Below are 26,015 nucleotides of genomic sequence, written 5' to 3'. Positions count from 1 at the left end.
ATAGAAGGAATTTCCCCGTTTTCCACAAACTGGGAACAGGAGGAGGGAGTGGTGCAGAAGAGAGGAGTGATTAACCCGTGAATGATCCACCTGCAAGGGATGACACCCTTACCTGTGTGACTCCAGCACGGGATGGGGAAAGGAAAACTCTGAAGGCCGCACGCCGAGGCACGGTGCAGGAAATTGGTGAGGAGGTAAAAGGGAGATGACTCTCTTCTACGAAATCCGAAATTACACACAGCTCCTTTCACATGCAAACCGCCATCCCCAGAATGACTCATGACCTCGGGGCACGGAGCTGAGCCGAGCCTAAGGAGACACCGCAGGGTCAGAGCAGTGGGATTAGAAACGGTGAGAGAGAAGCCACAGGGAGGGATGGGGATTCCCGGAGGCGGGGGAGAAACAAGCGTGGCGAAGCACAAGGCGGCGCAGAACCAAACTGTGAAATTACAAGCCACAAATGATCCATGGAAACACCGGGTTCCACGTGTTAGCCTCTCTCCAGCAGGGGACGTAGGAAAGGATTTGGGGGATGTGGGCAATGTGAGGAGGAAAGAGAAAGGATGAGCTCGCCTGGACCCTTTCTGAGATGTGCTGCAGCGCTTCACACAGGAGACTGGCAGTATTTAATCTGTGGTGCTTTTATGCTCTTTGCATTTATAGCACTTCTTGCCTGTAAAGTGTGTGTGTGTGTGGTTTTCAGAGCTTCAAGAGGGACATTTCATGGTATTTCTGCACTAGACAGATGCTGGCTGGTTTTTATTTATATTTCTAAGTCAGGCAACTTTTCACTTGGCTGGTTATTGAGCTGGGCTTCAAGTGAGTGACAGCTTGACAGTCTTGTTGAGCTTCAACAACCTCAGTGTAAGGTGCTAGGAGTACCTGTCTTGGATTGTGTGTTTTGGGGAAGGAGGTCATATTTTTAACACTTAGTAGACTTTATGAAGATTATGAAATAATATTTAAAAAAAAACAAACCCATATCAGAAAATAACCGTTTGTGAAATTACGCTGATTAGGACTTAAAATGAAGGGCAAATGAAATGTTTAAGAGTTAAGAAAAAGTTAATAATGAAACAAAAGTGTACCCTTCCATAAATGTCAGTCATTCATCAGGAAGTTATTTGTCAGAGACAGCAGGTCGTTTTCATTCTGTAACTTTTTTTCTGGAGTGAAGAGTACAAATTGCACTCTGCAGAAGGGCATTTCCATCTGAACTTAAATGACTTTCAAGAGTAATCTATAAGTGTCTGTAAACAAATTCCCCTTTTTGCCACGATTTTTTTGCCATAAAAATTCATGAACTTCTGAGCACATCCTTCAGTCAATGATTCCTTCAGTTGCAGCTTGTCCTGATGCTGCATTCTCCATTCCAGGAAAGGGAAGATATTTGCATTTTTTAGATTTGCAAATTGTCATCCAGTTATTTTCACATGGAACTTGGATTTTCATCAGCAGGCTTGGCTTTGCAAATGCTTAGGTACTTGGGAGGCCATGCCCTTATGGTTAGTGGAGAAAGGAAATCCTGAAGCAGGAGCCTGTGCTCAAATATTTTGATTTACTCTGAAACCACGTCTTGTTCTAATTTTATCTGCTTCCCACATATTAAGACACAAATTTGCATCTGTACCTATTTTTCTGTCAGAGGGAGCATGTAACTGAGCAGCACAAAAGGCTGAGGCTGACAGGGAAAATTCCCTTACTGAAGGGAAAATCCCTTCCTAGCACACCTCTCTGGTGAGCCACAGGGGCCAGGCTGGGGCAGGAAGAGGCAGATTCTTCTTCTGGTTCAAGAGCCAATTTTATTCTTCAGCTAAAATCCTAAAATCTCTCATTTTTTACCACTTTACCATGAGCCTTAGAATAGGAAAATGGATATTGTGGCAAACACTGCTGGCATAATAGCTTCAGCAATAAAGCCAAAAACAAAGCTCAGCTGAAACATAAGCAAAGTGAAGGCTCCCCAAAAGCCACCAAATTTTAACCCAAGTAATCTCAGAGTTAATCTAGCTTCTATAAGTCTGTAACTGAACAATAAATTTAAAAAAAATCTAATAAAAGAAAATCCCCAACAAACCTCACAGCAGATGCATGACTAGCTAGGAAAAAAAAATCTTGGTAATTTTGTAGGATTTTGTTATCATCATGGAAAGCCTCACATTTGCTTACATCAGGGCTTTTAGTGATTCTTGGTTTCACTGCAGTTATTAAACAGAATTTTCAGAAGTGAGAAATGGTTTTCATTATCTAAATTTGAGTGATATTTTGTAATACTGTGACACAAGTAGTTCCCAGAATTAAGATCCAGCACTCTGAAAATGAGAACTTTTATCATCTTGTGGTGCTGAGGCTTGTGAGAGGGTTCAGCTCCAAGGCTCTGCTTTTTCTTCCACTGCAACCTTCCCAAAGATGCCGGAAAGGCCTTTATGCTCAGGCTGCTCAGGTCATCCTAGAATACAAACTAAAATATTTTTCATTTTTCAACAGGACATTAAAAGTAAACAAAGCAACAATCTCAAAGCTGCTACTAATAGAAATTACAGAGTATCATGGAAATAAAATAGAAATTAAAAGTGGCTTCTAGGTTGTTTTAAGATGCCACTTGGAGTTAACTTAGGAAGTGTGAGGGGCAGCAAATTCTCCCATTTACTTCCTGAGAAGCTTCTTTCCATACCTAACAGATTTTTACGTTTGTGACTGCATTTACAGTCTGATTGTCAACTGGAATTTTCCAAGCAATTTGAAACTGTCTGTATTGTTCAATAGTTTCAAACCAAGTATAAATGCTTTAAAAGATTTGTGGGTCTTTTTGAATTCTGAAACCTGATAGGTCTCAAAGTGTCCTTCTTTCAAGGATTTCTGTATATCTCAGGTTTCTGCAGCGCTGTTCTACAACCAAGCTTTTCTTGATAGCAGTATACTTAAACAAATCTAGTGTCTTTACCACTGCCATATCAATGAAAATGAATGTTGTCGTCTCCTTCTCTTTTTTTTGGTGCTATTAACTGTTTTCAGAGACAGGCAATGACTTTGCTTCAACCTCCCAGTTTTTGCTGGAAGAATACCATCATCTCTGAAGAGCTTGAATTTTTGCTCCCTACTCACTGGCATTTCTTCCAGTCATACAGGTTTCAGACATACTCTTGTCTCTCCAATCTGTTTTTACATGGCAACCAGTTATCCCTGTGAATGCTAAGCTGGATGAGACAGGCACTGAAAAGTACTTGAGTCTTAGTTCTATTCTGTCCAATTTTATGTAAAATCATTCACTTTAAGTGACCATTATTGCAGTCATGAAAAAAATCACTAACAAAGGACTTGGTGTTCTAATGTCCAGGTAGCTTTCCAGGAAACTACTCAGCTCTTCAGGAAACCGTTGTGACCTAAATTACAGTATCAACCAAGGTCTCAGCCTCATCCTCTCTTCAAAGTAATTTGAGCATTACTATCTTTCAAGTGGGAGCTGTGATTCATGACTGGGGCTGTGCCCTGGGTTTGCTCCTCTGTCCCCACTGCGGAGACTGCTCAGAGCCTCACTCACCACATTGCAGCGTGCTCTTGTGAGGAAACCAGAAACTGGGGCTGCTTTACCTTGCAGGCCAGGTCATAAAATGCAGCTGTTCAACCTGAGCTTTCTCCAAAAGTGAACGTGCTGCTGGAGTGGGGATGAGACTGGTGAGAGTGGGAGCTGGGGAAGGGACAGTGTCTGGGCTCGAGAGGCATCGCCCTCAAGAGCAGATGTGCAAGGTGGAAGGTTTGTGATTATAATTTTGTTTAAGCAGATGCCCCGGTGTTGGTGCTTTTCTGCACCAGTTTATAGTCTTCAATGCTGTACCTGATATGCTCAATGTCTCGTTTTGGTATAGGTACAGATAAAATTCTTCCAGTTTTTGTTGAGTAGAATGACTCCTGTGTAGAATCTGAAATATCTTCATTAAAATAACCCTTTTTTTTTTCTCTTGATACACCACAAGTTTTCCAGCTGCTCCATAAACCAGGAGAAAAATGGAAAGCACCTCAGGGTAGCAGGACATATTTCATATGCAAATATTATACAACAGTAGCTTTCTTCCAAATTGGGGTTTGTATCTTGCAAAAAGAAGAGTTGCTTAGTCACACATTGTGAACCAGAGATCTGGAATGTGGCTGCAAAATTTCAGCATTTAACAGGATTGCTTTACTTTCTCTAAATCTGTTTTTGGAAATTGAAAGAGGGGTTTCTATTATTTTATATCAAATTTCACAGGCTAGCTTTCATTTCATTCCTTCAAAAGGAAATAAGCAACCTCTGCTGCCACTGCAAAAGCCATAGACCCAGAGATCTTTCCACAATAGGGAGCAGAATTTTTCTTTTATGCTTCCCTCTGAAATCCATTATTATTCAGAACTCCACAACTGAAGATGAGAACACTTTGCACTTTTCTGTTTCATCCTGACTTTGTATAGCAAGTCTGTGGAAGTCTTTTCTTTGTTAATCTTTTCTGTGAGTTTAACTTGGTAGGGTTAACATCTTCCTCCAAATGGGAAACTGAGGCACAGGTTTGGAGTGTTGGGTACCTTTGAGTACCCAAGTCTTGAGTATCTTGAAGCTGGATCCGTGCTCAGATAAGGCAAGTGGCAGAAGTGCAAATAAAATATCTGTCATTTTTCATCTGTGCAGCTTTTCTTTGGGGAAACAAATCAATTTTCCAGTGTTGGTTTTCCCCTAAACATCTTGGGGTTTTTGTATGGGGGTGCTCTTCCCTGTAGCTGTTAACAGACTTTGCTATTGCTCCTTTAGGAGCATGACTCACTCATTTTTCTGTTCTGATAGTTCACTCTTAATGTCAATAATTGTTGTAATTACTGAGGTCCTTTTTTATAACTGGAAGCAGGGATGGAAAGCCTGTCCTCTTATTTACTGAAAGAGCAAATACCCTTCCTTCCCTTACATGCAACTTCCTCTCTGGGGGGAACTGGCCAGGCAATTGTGATTTCCATGCACACAAAGCAGAGAGCTGCCTTGCCTGGCACATTAGTCATAGGCATTGTGCTTCATCCATTCTGGGAAGCCCCAGCCAGGAAGGAGGAAAAGGTTAAAATCAGAATTCCACCACTACTTTCTGGACTGTGGCTGCTTCCACAGGCAGCACTCCTGGATCTTCTGGGTCTGAAAGAAATTCTCCTGATCCTTTAGCCAACGTAAAATCTGTTTCATTGCTCTTCTTCCTCCAAAGAGCCACGGTGAAGGAAACGCTCTAGGCTGGCTTGGATGCACCTGGGCAGGTGGGAGTGACATGGAAGCTCCAGCAGAACCATTGCAGGTAAGTGGCTGTGTTGGCTGTTTTCTGAAATGTTGTCTGAGTAACAGGAGCTGGTACAGGTCTCTTTGTAGATTGACAATTATGGGCTGACCTTTGTGCTCTACTAGATTTTTCTGAGTTATTTAAACTGCGTAAGAGTGGAAGGAAATGTTAGAAATATTTTTGCAGATGGCATTCTTAGAAAGAAGACCTTTCCTAATGGAGTTTTTTGCCCACCAAAAGTTGCACAAAGGGTGCAAAATGGTTCACTTGAGTGGCCCCACAACTTCTGTGAGCAGTATTTGGGCTAGTTGGTGCCAAGTGTATGTGTAGTTGTTAGATTTGTGAGTTGTCCTGTTCACTTTATTACTATTCTTAAACATGCTCTTCAATATATGCCTAAGGCCCAGATGCTGAAAGCAATTCAGCATGGGAATAACTCCATTAGCTGCCAGGTATTGCTTCAGATACTCTAAATTAAACATGTCAGTGAGCTACAAGAAGAGGGATTAAGTGTTTTCTGGCTTGGAAGTCAAGGGCTCCACATCAGAGTTCAGCAGGACTGGCCATGGGGCAAATATGTGGTTGGGTTTTTTGCCTTTGAAAAGACAGTAAAACTGTCCTTTGATCTTCATTGGTATTCAGCATTAAATTCTGTATCTACAGAAAATTTATTCCAGACCTCAGAAGTGCTCACACCATTATTCTTGTTTTTCATATAGTGGTTGAGAATTTAGGGAGGAAAACAAAAATCGCTGAGCATGTATCTGACCAAAGTATGTTCTATTTTCATGAGGCTCTCTCTTTTTTTCCAGTACAGCTCTCTCTCTCTCTTGCTAATAAATCACATGTTTGTTTTCATGACAATCCATAGATACTTCTTGGAAATTATGAACTAGAACACTGCCATTATAAAAATTAGGGTCTAGCTGCTGCTGTCCCGCTTGGGTGAAACTCCTCACTTAAAAAAAAAATGGAACAATTGCAGACTGATCTTCTAAATTTCTCCAAATGGCCTATTTGTTTTCTGTATTGCTTGTTTTGAGCCCATTGTGCTAAAGTTTATCACCTTGGGCCTGCAAGCACTTACCAGGGGCAATCCTACTAATTATTCTAGTTCTTGTAAATGAGGGGAATTACTTACACCCTCTCCAAGTCATGCTCAACTTTTGTGGCTTGTACTGCTTGTTTGTATTGCCGTCTGCAAGATAATTAAAATCCTCTTTCGTGTTCTGTGTCTCAGATGGTACAAATAGATACAATTTTGGTTATTTCAGTGACTACTTGCATAATGCTTCAATTAAAACACAGCCTGAGTGGGTTTAAAGCAGATGCATGCTCCAGAATCAGCTGCCAGCAGGTGTGAAGGTATTTAGATACAAATTTGGTGTAAGAAAAATGTTTGTTTCAGTTTCTTTATGTGCACCTGTCAGGGTGGATGGGAGCTTTACATGAGAATCTTGAAGAGAACAGGCCAGAAGCATTAATTTTTGAACATTGTTTTTCCCCAGTCAAGGCACACATTACTGAGCAAAAAGAAGCCTTTATCTTCCAGTTCTCTGGAGCAACAGATCTTCACACTGGAAAGACAGAGACGAGAGGTAATCCTAAATATACCCTTAAGCACCTGATGACTGATTGTACCATGCCTATGAATCTGGAAGAGCAGAGGTTTATTTAGTACAAAGGGCAAATTTGATTAATGACCACTATTGCTAAAGGCCAAGGAACAGCAAGCAGGGTTTGCACTCAGCAGTATCACAGCCAGTAGGAGTCTTCCATTCATTTGTTTGAAGTCAAAGACCTTCTAATTGGAAATATGGTCATGGAACTTGTAGCAAACTAGCAGGAAAGTCCTTGGCCATTTAGGAGTTGTAGCTTGGGATTTGTGCAGTGCTGGAAATGATCCACCTGTAGCTTGTTGTGTATTTGCATGTTTCCTGAGTGCTGCTTCCTGAATGTTCATGTGCTTTAACCGAAATACCAAAGCACTGGCAGATGGGTTGCAAGGCTTGCCAAACCTTAAACTTGCTTCTTCTGAAATAAATGAACTGGCCAGATGATGAGGAGGTTGGGAACACTCACTGACAGAAGATTAGAATGCCAGTCTGTTTTTGATTTACTGAAAATGTTGAAATAAGTGTTATTTACTGTGCCTTCCTGGTAATTACAGCTTTTGGAGGTGAACAAGCAATGGGATCATCAGTTTAGAAGTATGAAACAGCTTTATGAAAAGCAGGTAACAATGCTGACAACTTCTGCTGCAATATGTGTGCCACCTGCTGACAGTTAAGTCTGTGTTTAAATACCAGCCATAGCCATGGTAAATATCTTACTTTGTCTTGAGCTCATAAATTGAAAAAGCTTCATCATATAAAAGCAAAGCCAATGTGTGTCAATCTTCAGTAGGACAAACTAACCAGAAAAGCAGTTTAGGTGTCCCTAAAATAGTAGGGACCAGTGTGGACATGACAGCAGAGATCTCCATGCCCTCCACACTGTAGTAAAAAATGCACATAACTGAGAGCACAATCAACTGAAAATCAGCCTGGTGTGCCCAGCCCCTGATCCACACCATCACATATATGCTGGTTCTTGTCCCATCTCTTGTGAAGTCTGGGTAAATTCTCCATGAAAGTTGCCCTCTGTAAGCAGAGACTCTCAAAATGAATAGAGAAATATTTTGATTTCTGGGTTTTTTTCCATCCAAGATCCAATTGACACAGCTTTTATTCCTTGCTTATGGCTGTGTGGTGTTGTTGCTGCAGACATTACCATCAACTGCCTAGTGAAGTTCAGTGCTTGCAATTTTGTCTGGTATTCCAGAACCCAAGCTGGTTCATTGACTGACACTTCTCATCTACTGTTTCCTGCTATGAACAGGAAGTTTATAAAATGAATTCATGTGCTTATCAGGAAAATTTTCTCTCTAATATTTTCCAGAAAGCTTTGCTGAGATCTGAATCATTCCTTTCCTTTTTCTCCCAAAGAGAATAGGAATCCAAATGGCTCTTCCTCATTTAATCTGGAACTGTTTTATGGCTCTGGCTCAACACCCTGAAGGGTGCTGTGCCTTTCAGAATCCCCAGTGAGCCCAGCATGGTCTGTCACTTGCTTTTCAGCTGACAGAGATGAAGGCAAAGCTGGACGTGTCGGAGAGGAGAGTGAGCGAGCTGGAGCGGGAGAGGCACCAGCAGCATCCGGAGGAGGGGAGGTGGCAAGTGCTGGGCAGAGAGAGGCTGCTGCAGGAAAAGGTAGGAGGGTGCCCTGTGGCACCCCTTTTGTGCTCTGTGCTGAGCTCTCTCTTGCCTTTCATCTTTCTCTCCTTGTGTGGGTTGTGCAGAGCCCAGAGGTGAGACTGTGGCTCCTCAATATCCTACCCAAGGCTGCTGAGCTGCCTCATCACAGAACTGTGTGTAGAGAAAGAGTCATTTCCATATGACTGGCAGACAGCACAACATTAGTGTGTGTGTGGGGGGAGTAAGGAGCAGGTTGATTTCTACACTGCACAGATTTCCCTCCTCACAGTTCAGTTCAGGGTGAATTTCTTTGTGAAGGAAAATGCTGCGGTTATTTCAAATGGAAGAGGAATAGCAGTCCAGATGTTACACCAAGTGCTTGGCAAGAAATACTCAAGGAGTGAATGCAGCTCCAGTCCCCCAGGTTTTGGTATTGACAGTACAGGCTCTCATCCATGTGCAGCTATCTCAGCTCCCTGCAAATATTAGTGCCACAGTCAGTGCAGTTATCAGGGCTGGAAGTGTCTGGGCTGATCAGCTGCTCCAGAGTGGGGTTCACCTCACCCTCAGAGTGGTTGGGCTGCCCTTTCAGGACTCCTTGGGCACTGGCTCTTGTGGTGGGCTTTTGCATTTCAATTTAGATCCCTGAGCTGGATTCCCACCTTAGTAAAACCACCAGCCTGAATGATGGGCACCTACACAAAACTTTGTGCTCCATTTTAGACACCCCACAGAATGGTGCTTCCTGTTCTCATTCTGCTTCATGGTATCATGTACTTCATGACCTCTAGTGAGAGTTTCTGGATGATGCTGATGGCTGAAGTTGGGCTTCTCTACTCAGGTGGTAACCTGAAACAAGTGGCAAATGCATCACTCCCAGGCTCAGATGAGATGCAAGTTAGCTGCTGCAGGAAAAGAAATGCAACCTCCTTAGCTTACATCTGCATAAGCAGAACATCCACCTTAGTTGCTTATCAATTAGTCCCAGCCAAGCACATACTTGATTCCAAATCCATAGAGCAATTTACTTCTTTTAAGACAAACTGTGTTATGCACTTGCTGAATCACTGCCTGTATTTGCTCTGATTGTTGATTCAGTGTGAGACAGTCCATATTTTTGTTCATGTTACTGCCTTTTAATGTAGGATACCTGGGAAAATAACTACAATTTTATAAAAAATAAGGATCAGTAGTACACTCTCTCAGATTTTTTTTACTGCATGCATGAATAATGAACTAAATGACAATACAGTCCAAATTTTTTTGTGGGGACAGGTTAACCAGCATTGAACTTTGGTCTTAAATCTGCAATTTCTTTTAAGTTACACATTCAGCCAGTGCTTGTCAGCTTGAGCTGGCTGCTGGATTAGTTCCTGTACTTGTTGCAGAGATACCCTGCTAATCTTACCTGGTTTTTGGAGAAAATGCAATGTCCCAGCTACCTTAGAACACGGCAGAGTCAAGCTTCCTCACAAGCAAGTTACTCAGGGGTGTTTTTCACCGGCTCAGTTAGCACCCCGTGGTGAACTTCTGATGAGCCCAAACTGCAACTGGCTGCACAGAGATGAGCCTTTTACACAGAAAAAACCCCATTCCTGTGGTGTGCTGTGCCTGTGATTGTTGGATCTCACTTTTTTATTCACATAAAGCAGCTGCAGAAAATATTTGAAAAACTTTTTTTTTTCTGTTTTGTTCTTCAATGTTGTATGGCACTGGGAATGGCTGAGCCTCCACCAGCATTTAGCCCTGGTCATATTTTCTGAGTACATAAGAGAAATGCAGGTCTGGGGTAATTGTGGATGTCATTTTGATCTGCTTGGCCTGCCAGCATTCCCATGCCTTCGTGCAACTGCAGAGAGCAGGGATTTAGTCTGGTATGTGGTCTCTGTCTCATCATATGGTGAGTGGTCAAAACAATTTTTACAGACTTTATCATATCGGGGTGTGCCAGTGATCTGCCTTCCTGCTGCCTCCCCTCCCAACTGTGTTTTGGACAGCAAAAATGCAGCACATCTGTCAGACAGAAGATTATTCTGAAAATTGTTTTTGAAAAATGCTTCCATCTGCATTTCTGCAGCATCTCTCTGTATTTTTGGTTCCCAGAAAGATACAGAGGTCCTTAGTGAAGCTCTCCATGAAATGAAGGAAGAGAACAGGCTCCTGAAGCAGAAGAATGCTTCCATGACCAGGAGGAAGGAATACTATGAGAGTGAAATAAGTCGTCTCAACAAGGTAGGAACAGAAGTGAGCTACTGATTCCTCTAATTCTGCAATCTCTGTTGTCACTGACCTACCAGATACCAGCTTTTCAATTCTGGGTGAACAACCTGGTGGCAAACACATGATCACCATTTGGCAGCTGGGGAAATGAGCAAGAACTCGCATCAGCTCAGACCTGTGCATGCAGGGTCTAATTCCTTGGCAGGTAGCAGGGTTGCATTGCAAGGAGAAAAATTCAGGGAGTATTTGGCTTCTCCTAGGAAACCTCTCTACATGTCATGTCTAAGTCCTTTCTACACCCTCCCTCCTCAGAGCAAAGAGAAAATGGCACAAAGATGCTTCTGTATGCACCTGGTGAAAGACCGTGGTTGAAAAGAAAGCTCACACAGCTTAAAAACTCGTTTAACATGTATTCTGTGTTTGAGAATGATGGCTTCTCTTCAGAAGACATGGTCCTGTCCTATTGCTTATATCCATATACACACATATTCATACCTGTAATATTATGTGTGTATATGTCTCACTAAGGAAATTGTCATTAAATATCTACATGGATTTTTTTTTTAACTGAGGGAAAGTAATAAATGTAATTTTGTTTAATCAAAAGATCACATAAAGTGGTGGGTGTTTTCTAACAATTTTGTATTTAATGGTGAACCACAAACACTTCCTGAGGAAATGCATTGCAGTAACCATTGCTGTGTAACTTGAATAAGTGCTTTAATAAGCTAAAGGGCCATGATGTGCAAAAGTCAAGCCAAAAACATAATGCTGCCATAAGAAAAAATCTGACAGAATCCATGATCTCTAGCTCCTTTTGAAATGCATTGACAGGACTTGCTCCAAGCTCCAGTCTAACTTTAATTCAATGCCTTGTTTGTTAAACAACTTATTTAAATGTTTTATTTTGCTGTCTTATGGTGTGGCTGTAATAAGACAGATGGGTATTTTGACCATTCTTTTAAATGAAGCATAAAATTCATATACACTTTCCCAACAGTAATTTACTGATTTTCTGTGCATTTGCATCCTTCAAATCTCATGTCATGAGTACACATGAGACAGGAAGGGGACCCTCTGTGCCCTTTTAACTTTATTCCCCTGCTGCTTCAGGTTCAGCTACTTGAAATTATTACAAATTCTCTGAAATCAAACAACTTTTTTAATGTGAATGGATAAAGAAGGATCTCACAGTATTGTGTCTAAATGCAGTTTAAAAATAACCTTCCCCTTAGGATAAACTTTTTGAAGATTGAATTTTCCGGATTTTTCCTTTTTTTTCCCTTCCATTCTGAGTTGTAGAATCTGCTCACTTAGGATAAACTTTTTGAAGATTGAATTTTCCGGATTTTTCCTTTTTTTTTTCCCTTCCACTCTGAGTTGTAGAATTTGCTCAAAAAAGTATTGAAGGGGGATTCAAAGGGGCACAAGAAGGGTTAATCAGTAATCAGGGTGTCTGTATTTTCACCCTCCCAGTTTTAGGTTCAACCTTCTCAATGTATTGGCATGGAACACAAGCTTTGCCACTATTATAACCAGTTCATTTCTGCACAATTCTTAGGGACAGCAGCTCATCTGATAAAAAGCTTTCCTTTTCTATGCTTCCATGCAAAGTGCTTGGTTTTGTTGGGCCTTGTAATTAATATCAATCCTTGGATTACTTTGGGTACTGGTTCTCCTGCTTGGCCACTTCTTCCCCGTTTGCCTCTTCCTGCAAATATCTTCCATCCTTCCCACGTGAGTGTGGGCAGCAAGGGAGAGCTGAGGATCATCAGCATGAATTCAGCTTCTAAAAGGGATGAAGTCAGGGATTCGTATCTTATGTGAGAGAATGAAGAGTACTGAATGGTATTTGTGCTAGAGTAAAGAAAATAATACATAGCTATAATGTGTGGATATAGAGAGAGAGATGTAGGAGTGATTTAATTATTCCAGTCCAAGGGAGAGCTGTGTAGTACTGTAAAAGTAGAGTCTGCGAAGAACTGTGGCAGAATTTCAGTGTAAAACAGGTAAGAGTGGTGCCAGTGTTGTGTGTATTCGTAACTCCCTCTAGTGACAAGCTACGGAGACTACACACCTTCCTCTCAAACAGGGGGTTTGCTTTGTTCCACGTGAAGGAATCCCTACTTTTAGTGCAAAAAACATTTCAGTCAGACTTTACTGTAGTAAAGTGGGTTTACAGCCAATGTATATAATTGAAGCAACTACAGGTGAAGGGGAAACCTCTTTCTAATAATTTTAAAGGATATTTTTTTTCTTTTTCATGTACTGAATCTCTGTTTAGTAATTTTGCTGTTTGATGTTGCAGGCCCTTCTGGACGCACTGAAAAAGCAGCAGCCACCAGTTGTTGGGACTCCTCCAGGGAAGGGTGACAGGAACAGCATTGAGGAGATGAGAACCCAACTTGAAGTTCTTAAACAGCAGGTAAGAACAGCTCAAGTGGGCCTGGATGGATTTCACACCACATTATTTTGCCTTCTCTCTCACGCATTGTGCTTGGTAGACTTGCTGTGTAGAGCTTCTGTAAGGAAGAGCCAGTTTAGCTACAGCCCTTTGGAATGATGTTTCCCCAGATGTTTTCTGTCATCACAGCAGAGTCCACAAAGTGAAACTGACTCTGGGCAAAGGACTGGAGCAAGGACTTGTGGAGGACTCAAAGCAGCAGAATGGCTCTCCTGACTCCTGGAGGTGTCCTGACAGCTCTCTGTTAGGGGCTGAATGACATCCAGAGGGAATGCTAAATTTCGTTAATTACTGGTTGTGTTTTCTGATCCTTTTATCTTAGAAGTTGCCAGTGTAGAGAATTATCCAAAGACCCTAGCCTTGAAAACTAGAGCATTGGCACTGCAGTTTTTCTATGTGTGAGGCAGACCATTTGCATCCATAACCTGCATCCCAAGGACTACAGATTTGTATCTATTTTTTAATCTTTGTCCTGAGCAATTCAAATGCTTTGTGAGCTGTTTTTCTTTCCATATGAAAGAATCTGTTTAAAAACAATATAGTTTTCAGATAATTTTAACACTTCAGGTCTGTTGTCCTGGACAGTGTCAGGGTTAATATTATTGACACACAAATGGATGTGATCAGAATGGGAATTTTATTCAATGGGAATAAAATACTTGTTTCTGTCACGTTTGACAGCAGAGCCAGATTTTGCTCTCTAATGTAATGCTTGCCACATGCTGGAGAACAAAATCCTGCACTTGATTGTATAGTAATGAGTTATTTCATTCTACACAATAAAATAGAGTAAACCAGTTTTTTTTCCCAAAATTCTCATGGGGTATCCATTTTATGAATGTGTTTTTCTAGTTGTATAAATCAGTACAGTGAGTCCAGACTTCCTTCCACACAAAATGGAGCAGAAGGCTCTAACTGGATGGAGGAGGGACTCTTGGGACAAAGAGTGACGTGACAGAGTCCCACAGGAGCTTGGCTGTCATCAGCCCATCCCTGGTCACAGCAGTGGAGATGAAGGCATTCATTCCTTGGAAAGTGTCCCCTCTTTCTCAGGGCAACAGGATAAATGGCAAAACTGTGCCAAAGAGGTTCCCTTGCAGCTCCAGCAGATTGTACAGCTGGGGAATGGGAGGGAGGTGGGACAGCAGAGAAGGAATTGGGAGAGAAGAAATGAGGAAATACTGAGGAGAGAAATGTGCAGATGGACAAGGGATGCAGGGGTTTCAGCAAGTGACAGTTTTGTCTCCGCTTTGGAGGGTCAGGAATAGAATTTATAGAGCCCTGTGCTGACCTTTTTCTTCCCCTGAGGTATTGACATTTTTCTAGTCCTTCTGTGAAGTCATAGTGCTGCTTCTAGCAAAAAGAAAATTGAATCTGTCCAATGGGCAGAGAATGAGCCATAGCAAGCAAGTTTTTTTGGGAAGACACTATCAGCAGGCTTTAGTGAGCAACCAAGAGGACATGAAAGGGCTTCTGAAAGTTATCGTGGTGGTTCCCACCCAAACATGCCTTTACTGTTGTTTGTCAGTAGAAGTGCCACCAACCTCCAGCTTCTCACCAGGTGGATGCCTGCCCATTAGCTGAAGAATTAAGGCAGATGTCTTAACACCAAATAATTTATGGATTTGTGTTTTGTTTCCAAATCTGTGTGCTCGCTGCCTGTGCCTGGGGTGGTCAGATATTTTTTAATGGGAAGAAGCTCTGTGATTCCTGACCACATAAAAAAGAACTAAGCCACTGCATCCTTCAGCATTTGCAAGGCAGCTTATTTTCTAGGAACAGGGTAAAACATCTGTATTTCCACTGGGAGTTGTGTACATTCCATTCCATTTGGAATTGTGTACATTATGCTCCCCTCTGCCTCTACATTGGGCTGGGGAGGTTCTTCTCTAACTCCTTGCACCTGAGATATACAGGAGGGAGTTAAAAGGGCCCGTAACTGAAGAGAAGACTGGAAAAAAGTTGGTAAAATGTTTGTCCTCCTACTGCTAATCCCTTAAAAAGATGGATACTCATATTTGCTATCTCATCTGTAATATTTGCAGCTGATATTTGCCAGTCAGCTTTTTGATGTGCAAGGTTGTACAAAAACTGGCACTGGGGACTGTTTCAATTTTAAATTTTGGTTTCAATTGATGAGTGCCACTGGAGCATGGCCATTAATTGTCACTTTGTATCAGTCACAAAAAAAAGACCAGGGAAACTTTTGTTTGCAGGATTGTACAGAGCAGGGATCCCCTTGGAATTCACCCTTCTGCTTGGGCAGTGTTTAGAAAGCAGCCAAACCACGAAGTGGCTGTGCTGAAGTTCACACACCGTTCATGATGATTGCAGGTCCAAATATACGAGGAAGACTTCAGGAAGGAGAGATCTGACCGGGAGAGGCTTAATGAGGAGAAAGAAGCATTGCAGAAAATTAATGAGAGATTGCAATCTCAACTGAGTAAACTCAGCTCTCAGGTATGAGTCAAAAGAAAGCTCCCATTGCCAGCACATGTGTATTTTATTTTTTTTTTTCTCACTTTCCACACAACTCAAGGCTTTCTGGCTTCCATTAATTGACATTGGATTTTATATGAGGTCACCACCTGGGATGAAATCATTCTGAAGTAATGCAGTAAGAAGATGAGAAACGATTGGAGAAGACTTCCAAAATAAGGGAGTATTTATTGCAAAAACTTTTCAAACATATCTGAAAATGGAGGAGGGGGAGGGTGGACACAACCATAAACAAATCCAGAGGACTTTGATTGTTTCACTGGCACATGATATAAGAGCTGTAAGATCAAACCAACCTTTGAAATAAAGAGCTTCTGTAGTTAATCCTGACCTCTGCAATTGAATTACGGAGTGATGTTAATATCAGTGTGGAAAAAAATGCTCTCCATACAAATTAGCTGAGCAGCCTCTGCAATAATTTTTTCTTGCAACATCCTTTTTATCTGTTCAAAGTAGTGTCAGTAGGAAGCCATAGTAAAATCATGGCATGCAAAACTCTGAGCTTTCTCAATCCCCAATTAAGAATGACGAAATTCCGAGGTTTCCTCTCTTGACGAAATTGTGCAATGCTTTAAAAGAACGGCTGATTACCAAAATGCTCTGTAGTGATTTATTGTCCTCCCCAACATTGTTGTGACACAGAAACTTCAGGATTGTCTTATTCTCAACTAAGACATGCATCAGAGGTGATAGGGTCTTGCTGAAGTGTCAGAGGCCAGGTGCTGCCCAGTGCCCCTCGCTCTGGCTGGTTTCAGTGGTGTTGTCCTTGTCTGTCCTTGCAGTGCACCAACAGTTCACACTGGAGATCTTCCTGTTTGTCTCTTTCTGCCTTGGGATTTGATTAAACAGAGCTTGTGGAGGATTTTAAAGATGAGAGCAAGCATATAAAATATTTATTGGTTTGTTTTCTTAGGTCAAATTATTTAGTTGTGACTCACAGAGTCACAGAATATTAATCATCTTTTACCCCTTCTTACTCTGTCCTTAGGCAAATTGCTGTTGACTCTACTGGAATGCAGAGGGCCTAAGAAAAGGCAGACCCAAATCTGAGGCAAATAACTTTGGTCCTATACCAAAATTTACTTATCTTGTCATGCAAGTGACTGTCCATGTAGTTCTGCTTCAAACTATTGAAAGCAACTGTGTGTAATGAAAATACAGAATTGTTTTTGAATATAAAAGACACAGTAATGTGCTTGTCACATCTTGGGATCAATATTTTCCTCACATAAAAGGTGTCAAGACTATGGTGTGGCACAAGTCAGCTGTCTTAAATAATTTTTTTAATGATAAGTAGTATGAAGGGTCTAAACAAGCAGCATCGCAACCCACTTGTACCTGAATGATCTGTTGGTTGTATTCCACTGCTAATGCATTTCTTCTTGCTCTTATTTTCTTGACAGACAAAAAACCTCCCAGTACAGCCTGAGAGGCCCAGTTACCCAGCTCCACTCTTCCTCTCCCCATGTGTCACTTATGGGGGTTGTGGGATGGTTCTTCACTGTCCGGATCCTCGGGCACATCCAGTGCCTCGCAGGGCACAGAAGCAGCAGCAGCAGTGCTCGGTGAGGTCCCCACCATCCCCTGTGTGACAGGGACACTGATCTTCTCACAGCATGGTGACCACAGGTGGCCATCACCCTGCCATCCTCAGCTGCAACTGAATCTGTGCTTTCCTAGTGTGGTGTTTAGTTCAGATCAAGATTGAATTCACTTTGGCAAATACTCTTTATCTGTAACAGCACTAAGAAGAAAAACAGGGATCCTTTACATTTGTTTGTTAATTTAAAAAAATAAGGTTGTTTGATTGGAGTATTGCTGATTTCTTAGATTAATTTATTCCCGTGACAGACATTCAGAGCCCTTTCTAGCTGTATAATTACCCCGCTTCAGAGGTAGGGATCTGCTCTGAGCCTTCAACATAAGATAATAAAAACCAAATCAGCAGAAGTGGAAGTTCTGTCTGAGTGTGGCTAACACAATGGGAAATGTGCCTTTTTTATTTCTGGAACACAACAGGGTCCTGTCTTCCTCCGCATGAAGAAGAATAGCTTTGCACTGGAGCAGGTTCTGTGAGTGGGAGTTATTTATTCCAAGGAAAATACTGCTTCAGAGAACATTTTTGAAGTGCTTTGGGTTATCTAAGTGGGCTGGCTTGTTCCAATCTACTGAGAATGCATTTAAGCATGGTGAATGTCATTTTAAATACACAATATCTGATTCTGGCTATAAAGCTGTCACATATGGGAAGGTGCTCATTATTTGAGAAATTATAGCTGAATTTTTGCAAAATGCATGTAAGGCTTTCGGGCTGTAGAAATCCAATGGAAAAGCTGTGGTCAGACAAGTAATTTCTGTGCTTCAGGAGTGTGCTTATCTCCTATTTATCAAAGTTGGAAGTATTGCAGAATGTTTTTCCCTGCAATTTGGACACTGGCCCAGATGATTTTGGCTCTTCTCCCTGAACTTTCATCATCTGGGTTTCTAATTCTGTGAGGGATCACTGGGTTTACAACTTTGTCATTCCTGCTGGAGCGCCGGTGTCAGTCTGACTGGTTGCTTTGTAACTCCCAGTTTCATTCTGACCCTTTTTTTTTTCAATTCTTTGCCTGTGTGAGTTGCTGCTCTGGGCTTTGGGTACCTCCCTGAGCAATTTGTTAGCAATGAAGAAAGGTGTTAGAATTTAATGGGTGTCCTGATATGTAATCCTGCATATTTAGGCTGTGCTTTTGCTTTTTCATTCTTTTTCTGTTCTTGCACTTTTTCATTCCTTTTTACACTCTAGTAGAAACATTTTGGTTAGTCTGATGTGAAATACACATCTTGTTCTTGAAATTCATTCAGATTTGCGGGGTGTAGGTACATAAAAATAGAAGAATTGATCAGAGAACATAAAATTCACCAGAAACTCAAAAAAGCAATGCAAATGAGTGTAATTTGAGCCACTGGTGAAAAACTACCTGTGCTTAAAGCTTTCTATCAAAGTCTGCTTTGTTTGCCCACAAGCACAGAATTAGTTAATAATTCCTGTGACTGGTACAATTTAAGTTAAAATACAATAGCTCCTTTTTCTCTGACAGTGGATGAGAGTGATTACTGCTGCATAAGCGTGAGTGACAGCAAAACATAAAAGTTAAATCTGTTTTCTCTAACTACAGCTTCATCCTGCCATCTTAATTCAGGAAAAACTTCTGTAGGAGTCTATGAAATTTGTTCCCTGCAAATTGAAATCTGCAAGATGCCCCTTGGGGCTACTCAATGATTTTGTCAGAGTAATTTCTGCAAAACAAGAATCATTTTTCCAGTGTAACTAATTTGAAGCAGCAATTACCTAGACTTTGACAAGCTTGTATAGACTGCTTATTCCAGACAGACAACCTAACACAGCTTCAGCTGATATGGCTGGTCCCAAAGTTGTTTTCTCTAGTGGTAATTTGCTACTCATTTACCACAGTGGGTGGTATAAACTATAATGCATTATTTCTTACAAGATTTCCCTGGACAAAACTGTGTCTGCATGGACATAACCTTCCCAGTACTTCCTCCTATGAGAAAGATGGGAATTTTCCCTATCCCACGGTATTTTCAGCAAGTTATTTGATAATAGCTAATGCTATAGTAACAGCACTGCTAACCTGTGAGCAAAGGGAGGAGGGGAGAGAACTTTATTCCATGGTTCATTCCTGTCACACTGGAGCATTTTACAGCTGCTACAGATGCATTCAAACTGGAGCAGCTTCACCTATCAGGTGGGCCGGGTTTCTCTGGGCTTCTTTGGTAGATGCCTGCTGGTATCTTCTGCTGCACTTTACTCCTTAGCCCTTTTAAAGTCTGGTTTGGTTCTCTTAATGTTTCAGTGTGATTTGTGGGATCTAGAAAGGTTTACACCAATTTTTCTAATGCCATAGGAAAGGGAGCAAGCTGGAAGACTGGGATCGGTGGAAACAAACCTAAATATAAGATTTTGTTTTAAACCACTTTTGAATGGCTAATGAGAGGCTATACAATTATGCACAATTATGTTTTTATCATGTCACTCCTCTTTTGTTTGAAGTGCCTGTGAAGTCCATATTGCTGCAATAATGTTTTATTGTTCTGTGCAGCCAGACTATCAGTGGTATGTTCCTGACCAGCTTCCGCCAGATGTGCAGCACAAGGCAAATGGTAAGACAACAGCTGTACAGAGCATGTATTAAATGTACTTTTTTTTCAAATGGAGGCCTTTGAGGGATGTAGAGTAAACTTTCCTGTCTATCTGTTGAGTGCTTGTGTGACAGCTTTGCCTTGGAGAGTCAAGGCTGATGTTTGTGCACCACAGGTGAGGTTTCTGATGTAATAGCCTCTATGTTATAGCTTTGTTGCAATTCATAAAATGTCTCTATTACACATTTGCCTCATTAAACACCTAGTAATAGTCCTAAAGAAAAGATACCCTCGGAATTCTCCTTAGAGCTTCTGTTGCTCCAGTGAAGGCCGAATTTAACAACGTGCCAAAACAGGGGGCCAGCATGGGCAGGTTTAGGAGACCTTGGTAACAAAGTGCAGGCTTTTGGATGTTGTATCACCTTAAAGACAAAATGCCCATTGCTGTTCCTGGTCTGTTCTGGTAGTTCAGATGGTCTGAAAATAGAGCCATGCAAGTGAACAGAGTTATATACTTGCCAAAGAGTCAGCACAAACTATTTTTTGGAAACAGGGAGGAGTAATTAATATTTGTGTCTGAATTTGAAATCATTCCTGGGTGTTTTGAAGTACTTGTTTCATACCACTCAAAAGATGGACACCACAAGAGATCTCTTCTGGCTGGGAATCTGCCATCCCATGGTGCCAGGAGGTACCAGATGGGGTGGCAGGGGCTGCTGAGTCCAGAAGCTGTTTTGTTACATCTGGAAGAAGAAGATGGCTGCAGAGGAACTGTTCCATTATTTGCTGTCATCCATGTTTGCCCAGAAGAGAGGGTAGAGTGGAAATGTCGCTCACCAAAATGGCTGATGGGCATCCCATAATTACCCAGCTGCTCTTTGGAGAGTTCTGATGTGGTCACAGGGAAAGTAGTGCTGTGCCTGCACAGCAGAACAGGAGATTAATTTTGCCATTCCTCCCACTCAAACTCCAAGTGATTTACTGCACCAGAGGATACAGGGAGGATGTTTATAACAGGGAATGAAACCAGTCCTGCCACCAACTGCAGCTGTGGTCCAGGGCAGTGCACTTGGGGGATCTGAAGAAAGAGAGTTGTTCTTCTACCCTGCTTGACTACGTGACTTGACTTCTCACTCTCTGAGAAAAACTTATTGAAAATCTGTGCTCTGTCTTTCTATTACTGTTCCTTGCCCAGAACATCCAAACACCTCCTTGTCAACAGGACAAGGATGAGGAGACTTTTCCCTTCTCTTTTTGCTCCAGTCCCTTTAAAGAGGATTTCTTAATAGTCCTATCATAGTGCAGTGTAGGATATCTGCTTTAACATCTTCTGGGCTTTTATTCTCTTTATCCTGGCTGCCAAAACAGATGATTTTGATAATTTATCCATAGATCACACAGAGGTCAGACTTCCACTCTCAAAATATTGAGTCACGAGCCTGGCTTTATGTATTATATATAATTTTCTGTATTAAATCTGCCTGTAAGTATTTTGGGAAAGTTTTCCAAGATAGAAGCTCCAAGAATATGTGATGAGCAAGAGTTCTTGATGTGCCCATTTCTTTGCTCCATTTTGTACAAGAGCTAATTACACTGGTGGGTCTAAATGAGCCAGTATGTGCAGCAGCTTTCCTGATTCTCTGTCCTCATCCTTCATTTTCTCAGTAGATTACACATGGGCAGATAAATCTTCTCTCTGCTGAGCTAGGTCTTCATTATAGGAAACAAATCAGCAGTGAAGCAACTTTTAGGCATGAAAGAGTTTACTTTAGGAATGCTATTTCTGTAGATTGATATTTCTAGGGAAAACCTTTAAAATTTCCCTTAACAAATGTTCCTTTGACACTGGACATGTTTTCTTAAGTAATAATTATGAAACACAGGTCACAGGTTGTAACTTCAGAGCTGAACACAAGTGAAATGAGTTGGGAAACTGATATTCTTGATAATATTCCATTTAAAAAACCTGGTTTAGAGAAATCTGAAATCTGTGAGAGTCTCATAATGTGATTGGAACTTTAAAGGTGTATGTCACTAAGCAGGACTTACTAATTTTTTTCTGTAGTTTTGTATAAGGCACCTTCATTGTGTTCTCCTCCCCCTTCTGTGAGGAAGGAAGGTGTTTGCATTCAGGTACTTTTGCATTTGACTTGGGTTCTGCAGGGGAACTTTTGTAACCAGCTGCAATCTCATGTTTTCTGCTTCTCCTGTGACCATATCTGTACTTGTGACTGGCAGCACTCTCCTTAGCTGCTCCCATGGTAAGAGAAAGCTGTCTCAAAGGACTGCTGCCCCTGTTAAGCCCAGTTTGTCTTTCTGGTTTTTTGAGAAAACTTTTTTGCTGTCATCTATATATATAGGATTAGCTCTGAAAAATTTTTTAAATTTAAAAAAAACCCAACCCTTTGCTACAGAAATTTGATGAACACTATTTGATACTATTTTCTGAAGTTTGCTCTCCAGACTGTTATTTTCCCCAGAGATGTGTTTTGGTAGTTGGCAGAGGAACACTTACGCAGTGTTGTGTCCAGCACTGAGCTCTCATGGTTGTGTGATGGTTTGGCTGTGGGACTTTTAGATTTGAGCCCTTTCTAATAAACTGGGAATAAATTAATCAGAAAACAGGAAAAGGATGAGGGGAATAGGGTGGGCAAAATGAGAGGAAATAAAAACCCCAACCTTCCAAAAGCTGCTTAGAACCTCAGATACTCATAGCAGCGTTCAGCTTGTCTTCCAAAAAAGCAAAGGTGTTTCCTTTAAGGTCCCAATAAAGAAGGAGAAGTAAAGTGGAAATGTAGGTGATACAAGATAGAGATTAAGGAAGATGATGAGATTTCCTTACTGCCCTGGCAATATATTTCCAAGAGAATAACTCTTCTTTCCCACCTCTGGACTGATCCCTCCCCAGGTGCCTTGCTGTGCAGGAAGTCTTAGTCCTAAAATATGCTTAAGTTTTCCCAGCCTTGTCTTGTTGGACCAGCAGTGCTGCCTTAGGAGGAACTTCAGCTCTTAAGTCTCTCTGTGCTCTGTTACACTCCTGATGTCAGATTCTGACCTTTTTGGTCTTGGTTATATAGTTCTGTTTGGTTTTTGTTGATGATTTGGGATTTTTTTTTAATTTTTAAGGAGCAAGGCAGAAAGATTTCCAGCAAATGTACTTAATGTCACTTTATTTGGCAAGCAGTGTTGACTTCCTTCCTTATCCAACTGTGAAAAATTGAAAAGACAGTTGTAAAAAAGAGCTTGATCTTGGAGATTTTCCCTGGACCCAGATATTTAATGCAAAATTCTCTAGAAAAAAAAAGGTTTATTGCTCAAAAGCCTACTCGGGGCAAGAACCCTTTTGCATGCTGCAACTGCTGGCATGTCTTGCCTTTTTCACTTGCACAGTTCATCCTACTGCATTTCTTTCCTTGGCAGAAAGATTCCCAGTAGATGCATTTAAGGACCCCAGTTACCCCTTCAGGACATCAGATACAACCAATGGCTTTCTCCAGCCTGAGCTGGATGTTTTTATCTTGGATCCACTGATGCCAGGCATGGGGAAAAGCCCGAACGGAGCCTTTTGCTTCCCTCTCCAGGGGTAGCTCTGGAGGTTTATGGCAGCAGCTGGTCACCTCTTCATCTTGGCAGGCTCAGGGAAAGCAGAGCTCCACCTGCACAGCCCTAAGGGTGCCCAGATGAGCACATGGATGTGCCTGCTTACTTCCATTAGAATCTCATCTCCTCTTCCTTTCCATACTCTGCTGCTTCCCAGATTTTTGCCCTGGAGGCACCTAATTTGCTGCTAATGTTGTTATAATTACAGTTAATTGGAAGAAGAGGAGGGAGAAGTATGGGGTTTGCCATTGAAAATAATGACATCTGTAGGGAGAGGGGGGGAAATGTGAAAAACTGAAAAAAATGGATTTGTGGAGGTCTTCAGTAAAAACCAGACAGAAAAAAAAGTCATTTAATTGACATCTTAATTTTCCTAGAAAAAATCCCAGACCCCTAACATTTCTGGTATTAGCATGTCCTCAGTGCATACATTACATGAGAAATTATCAGTGCTTCCAAGTAGTCAAGACAGATTCAATTAGCAGCTTGCCATCCCCATTGGGAATGAAAATGTGATTATTTTCAGCATTTTTACTGGTACAGCTTGATTTCCGCTACTGCAAAAAGGCCATTAACACACTTCTGATTCCTAACTCCAGAACATGTGAAGTTCAAGTGCTTTTAAAAGTCAGCTTGAGCTGAAGATCACAGAAGGTGGTGTAGTTCTTCAGAGTACCAGGCAGAAAAGCCTCTTGGGAAGAGGAACAGGATATGTGATTTAAACAGCTGCAGGATTTGATCATTTTATTTCTATGAGCCAAAAGATCAGGATTCACCATTGCTGATGTTTTCTCTTTAAGTGGAATACTGACTGCACTTGTGCTTGTGCTACTAGAGATGTCTTAGAGCATTTTTCCAAAACCTTTGAAGCTTCAGGAAGTATGTGTTGCACCAGCAATAGCATATTTCCTTTCTTCAGTTTTGTTTTATTTTCCTAGCTTGAGTGACTTACTATCAAACACATTTTTGGACCACAGACACCTGCTTAGCCATGGGTACTACCACCTAATTATTCCCTCTGTCAGATTTAGCTGCTCTCTTGGGTGCACCTAATGCCAATGTACACCTCTGAGCACTGCTGAATGTCAGCTGATCTTTTTAGAAGTCTGGAAAGGTTTTACAGGGGGCTTTAAGCCATTAGACCCTACTGTTTGCTCTGTGTCAACCATCAGGATTAGAGGAAGGTTGAGACAGAGACTCCTGGAGCGCTCTCTGATATCCCCACTCTCTTTTGCTTCTTCACTCCTCCTGCCACTTGTATTGGTTTGATTACAGCCTTGTAATGAAGTACAGCATTGGCTTTGGGGTGTGTGTGCACGAAAGTGTTACAAAATGGAGGAAAATTACTCCTAAGTGGGTTGTATTTCTCAATGTCACAGTAATTCCCATTGATTTTGCTTTTGCAGATTCCTCCCTGGAGAAGGGAGCCCATCGCTGACAGCCTCCAGCCTGCAGGAGAGTAAACCAAAGGCTGCAAGGGACTCTTGCAACTTCATTATTCTGTTTTCTTCTGGGGTTTTTTTGCTCCTAGCTCCTTATCTCTTCAGTGTATGTGATTTATATCTGGTAAAATCCCTGTGAGGACAATAGAAAAGCAGCTCATACAGGCTGGTGATCCTCAGGATCCAGTTAAACTCTGCTGGGAAGCGTTACTGCCCTTTGTTCTGAAGATGCTGTTTGTGCTGCCTTGTGAGAATCTCTTTAGAAGCCTGATGAGAAGAGAGGCAGTTCTTGCTGAGGATTCAGACTGTCACATCTGGTTTGGATTCAAGAGCTTACAAGCCCAATAGTGGTGTGATTTTTTTTGGTGGTTGTTGTTTGGGAATGATGAGGGTTTTTATTTGATTCCAGGGAATGGTTTGTTGATTGATCACCTTGAATTCTGTCTTCTCCTTCTTGCTAAAAGGAAAATCTGCTTCACTGTTTAAACTCCTTTGTGTAATTGTGATCAGGGTACCACCTATGCCAGGCCAGGTAAAAGGTGCCCACCTCCCCTTTTGAGTCCAGGTCAGATCTCCTTTTGTTTTGGCTCTCAAATTACATGTAAAGCATAACCACATGGGGTTTTTTTTTGTATGTGTACTTATTTATATTGCAAGAATTTTAGTAGGAATATTGAATGGGTTTAACTTCGCGGTGAATATGGCTTTATATTTCCAAATTATTCTTGTAATGAATCTGAACATTGTCATGTAACCTCTAACCAAGAATAAAACCTGGCTTTTTAAATGAAATTGTATTTAGACAATAATTTTTTTTCAGAAAATGTTGCTGGATGAGTGTCCAGCAAACATTATTTGATAATCTATGTGCAAGATTGTCTCTTCCCTTCAGGCTTTTAAGAAGGCTGCTGTTGAGAAACAGGTATCCAAACCTGCTGGGACCCCACCTGAAAGAAGAAACGGATTTTTGCAGGACATGAGATGTCCTGCTTGCTTTCATGATAGCTCAGGAGTATTTCATGTGGATTTAAGTTCTGACACAAACAGTTTTTTGAGCTGTGCCAAGACAGAGTCCTCAGCTACACGATGGCCTGCATGTGTCATTTCTGCTTATAGAACAGGTGTT

General features: G+C 41.4%; 1 protein-coding gene across 3 annotated transcripts in view; it reads left to right on the top strand.

The window, feature by feature from the left end:
* TNIP3 (TNFAIP3 interacting protein 3) overlaps positions 1–25,625 on the top strand; it is a 50,119-nt gene extending 24,494 nt beyond the window's left edge. For all 3 annotated transcript variants that reach the window (XM_041482324.1, XM_041482325.1, XM_041482323.1), the window contains 10 exons: positions 5,217–5,303; positions 6,794–6,883; positions 7,456–7,521; positions 8,405–8,536; positions 10,625–10,753; positions 13,050–13,166; positions 15,540–15,665; positions 17,108–17,269; positions 19,808–19,868; positions 24,854–25,625. In XM_041482324.1, the coding sequence (XP_041338258.1) occupies positions 5,217–5,303; positions 6,794–6,883; positions 7,456–7,521; positions 8,405–8,536; positions 10,625–10,753; positions 13,050–13,166; positions 15,540–15,665; positions 17,108–17,269; positions 19,808–19,868; positions 24,854–24,885 (1,002 nt within the window). In that variant the 3' untranslated portion in view covers positions 24,886–25,625. The remainder of the gene's footprint in view (positions 1–5,216; positions 5,304–6,793; positions 6,884–7,455; positions 7,522–8,404; positions 8,537–10,624; positions 10,754–13,049; positions 13,167–15,539; positions 15,666–17,107; positions 17,270–19,807; positions 19,869–24,853) is intronic.
* Positions 25,626–26,015: the final 390 nt, after the last annotated feature.

The sequence above is a fragment of the Pyrgilauda ruficollis genome, unplaced genomic scaffold, assembly GCF_017590135.1.
Source record: "Pyrgilauda ruficollis isolate IOZ18807 unplaced genomic scaffold, ASM1759013v1 scaffold58, whole genome shotgun sequence".
NCBI lineage: Eukaryota > Metazoa > Chordata > Aves > Passeriformes > Passeridae > Pyrgilauda > Pyrgilauda ruficollis.
Note: the sequence above shows the minus strand (reverse complement) of the source record. Positions and strands in the feature narration are given on the sequence as shown.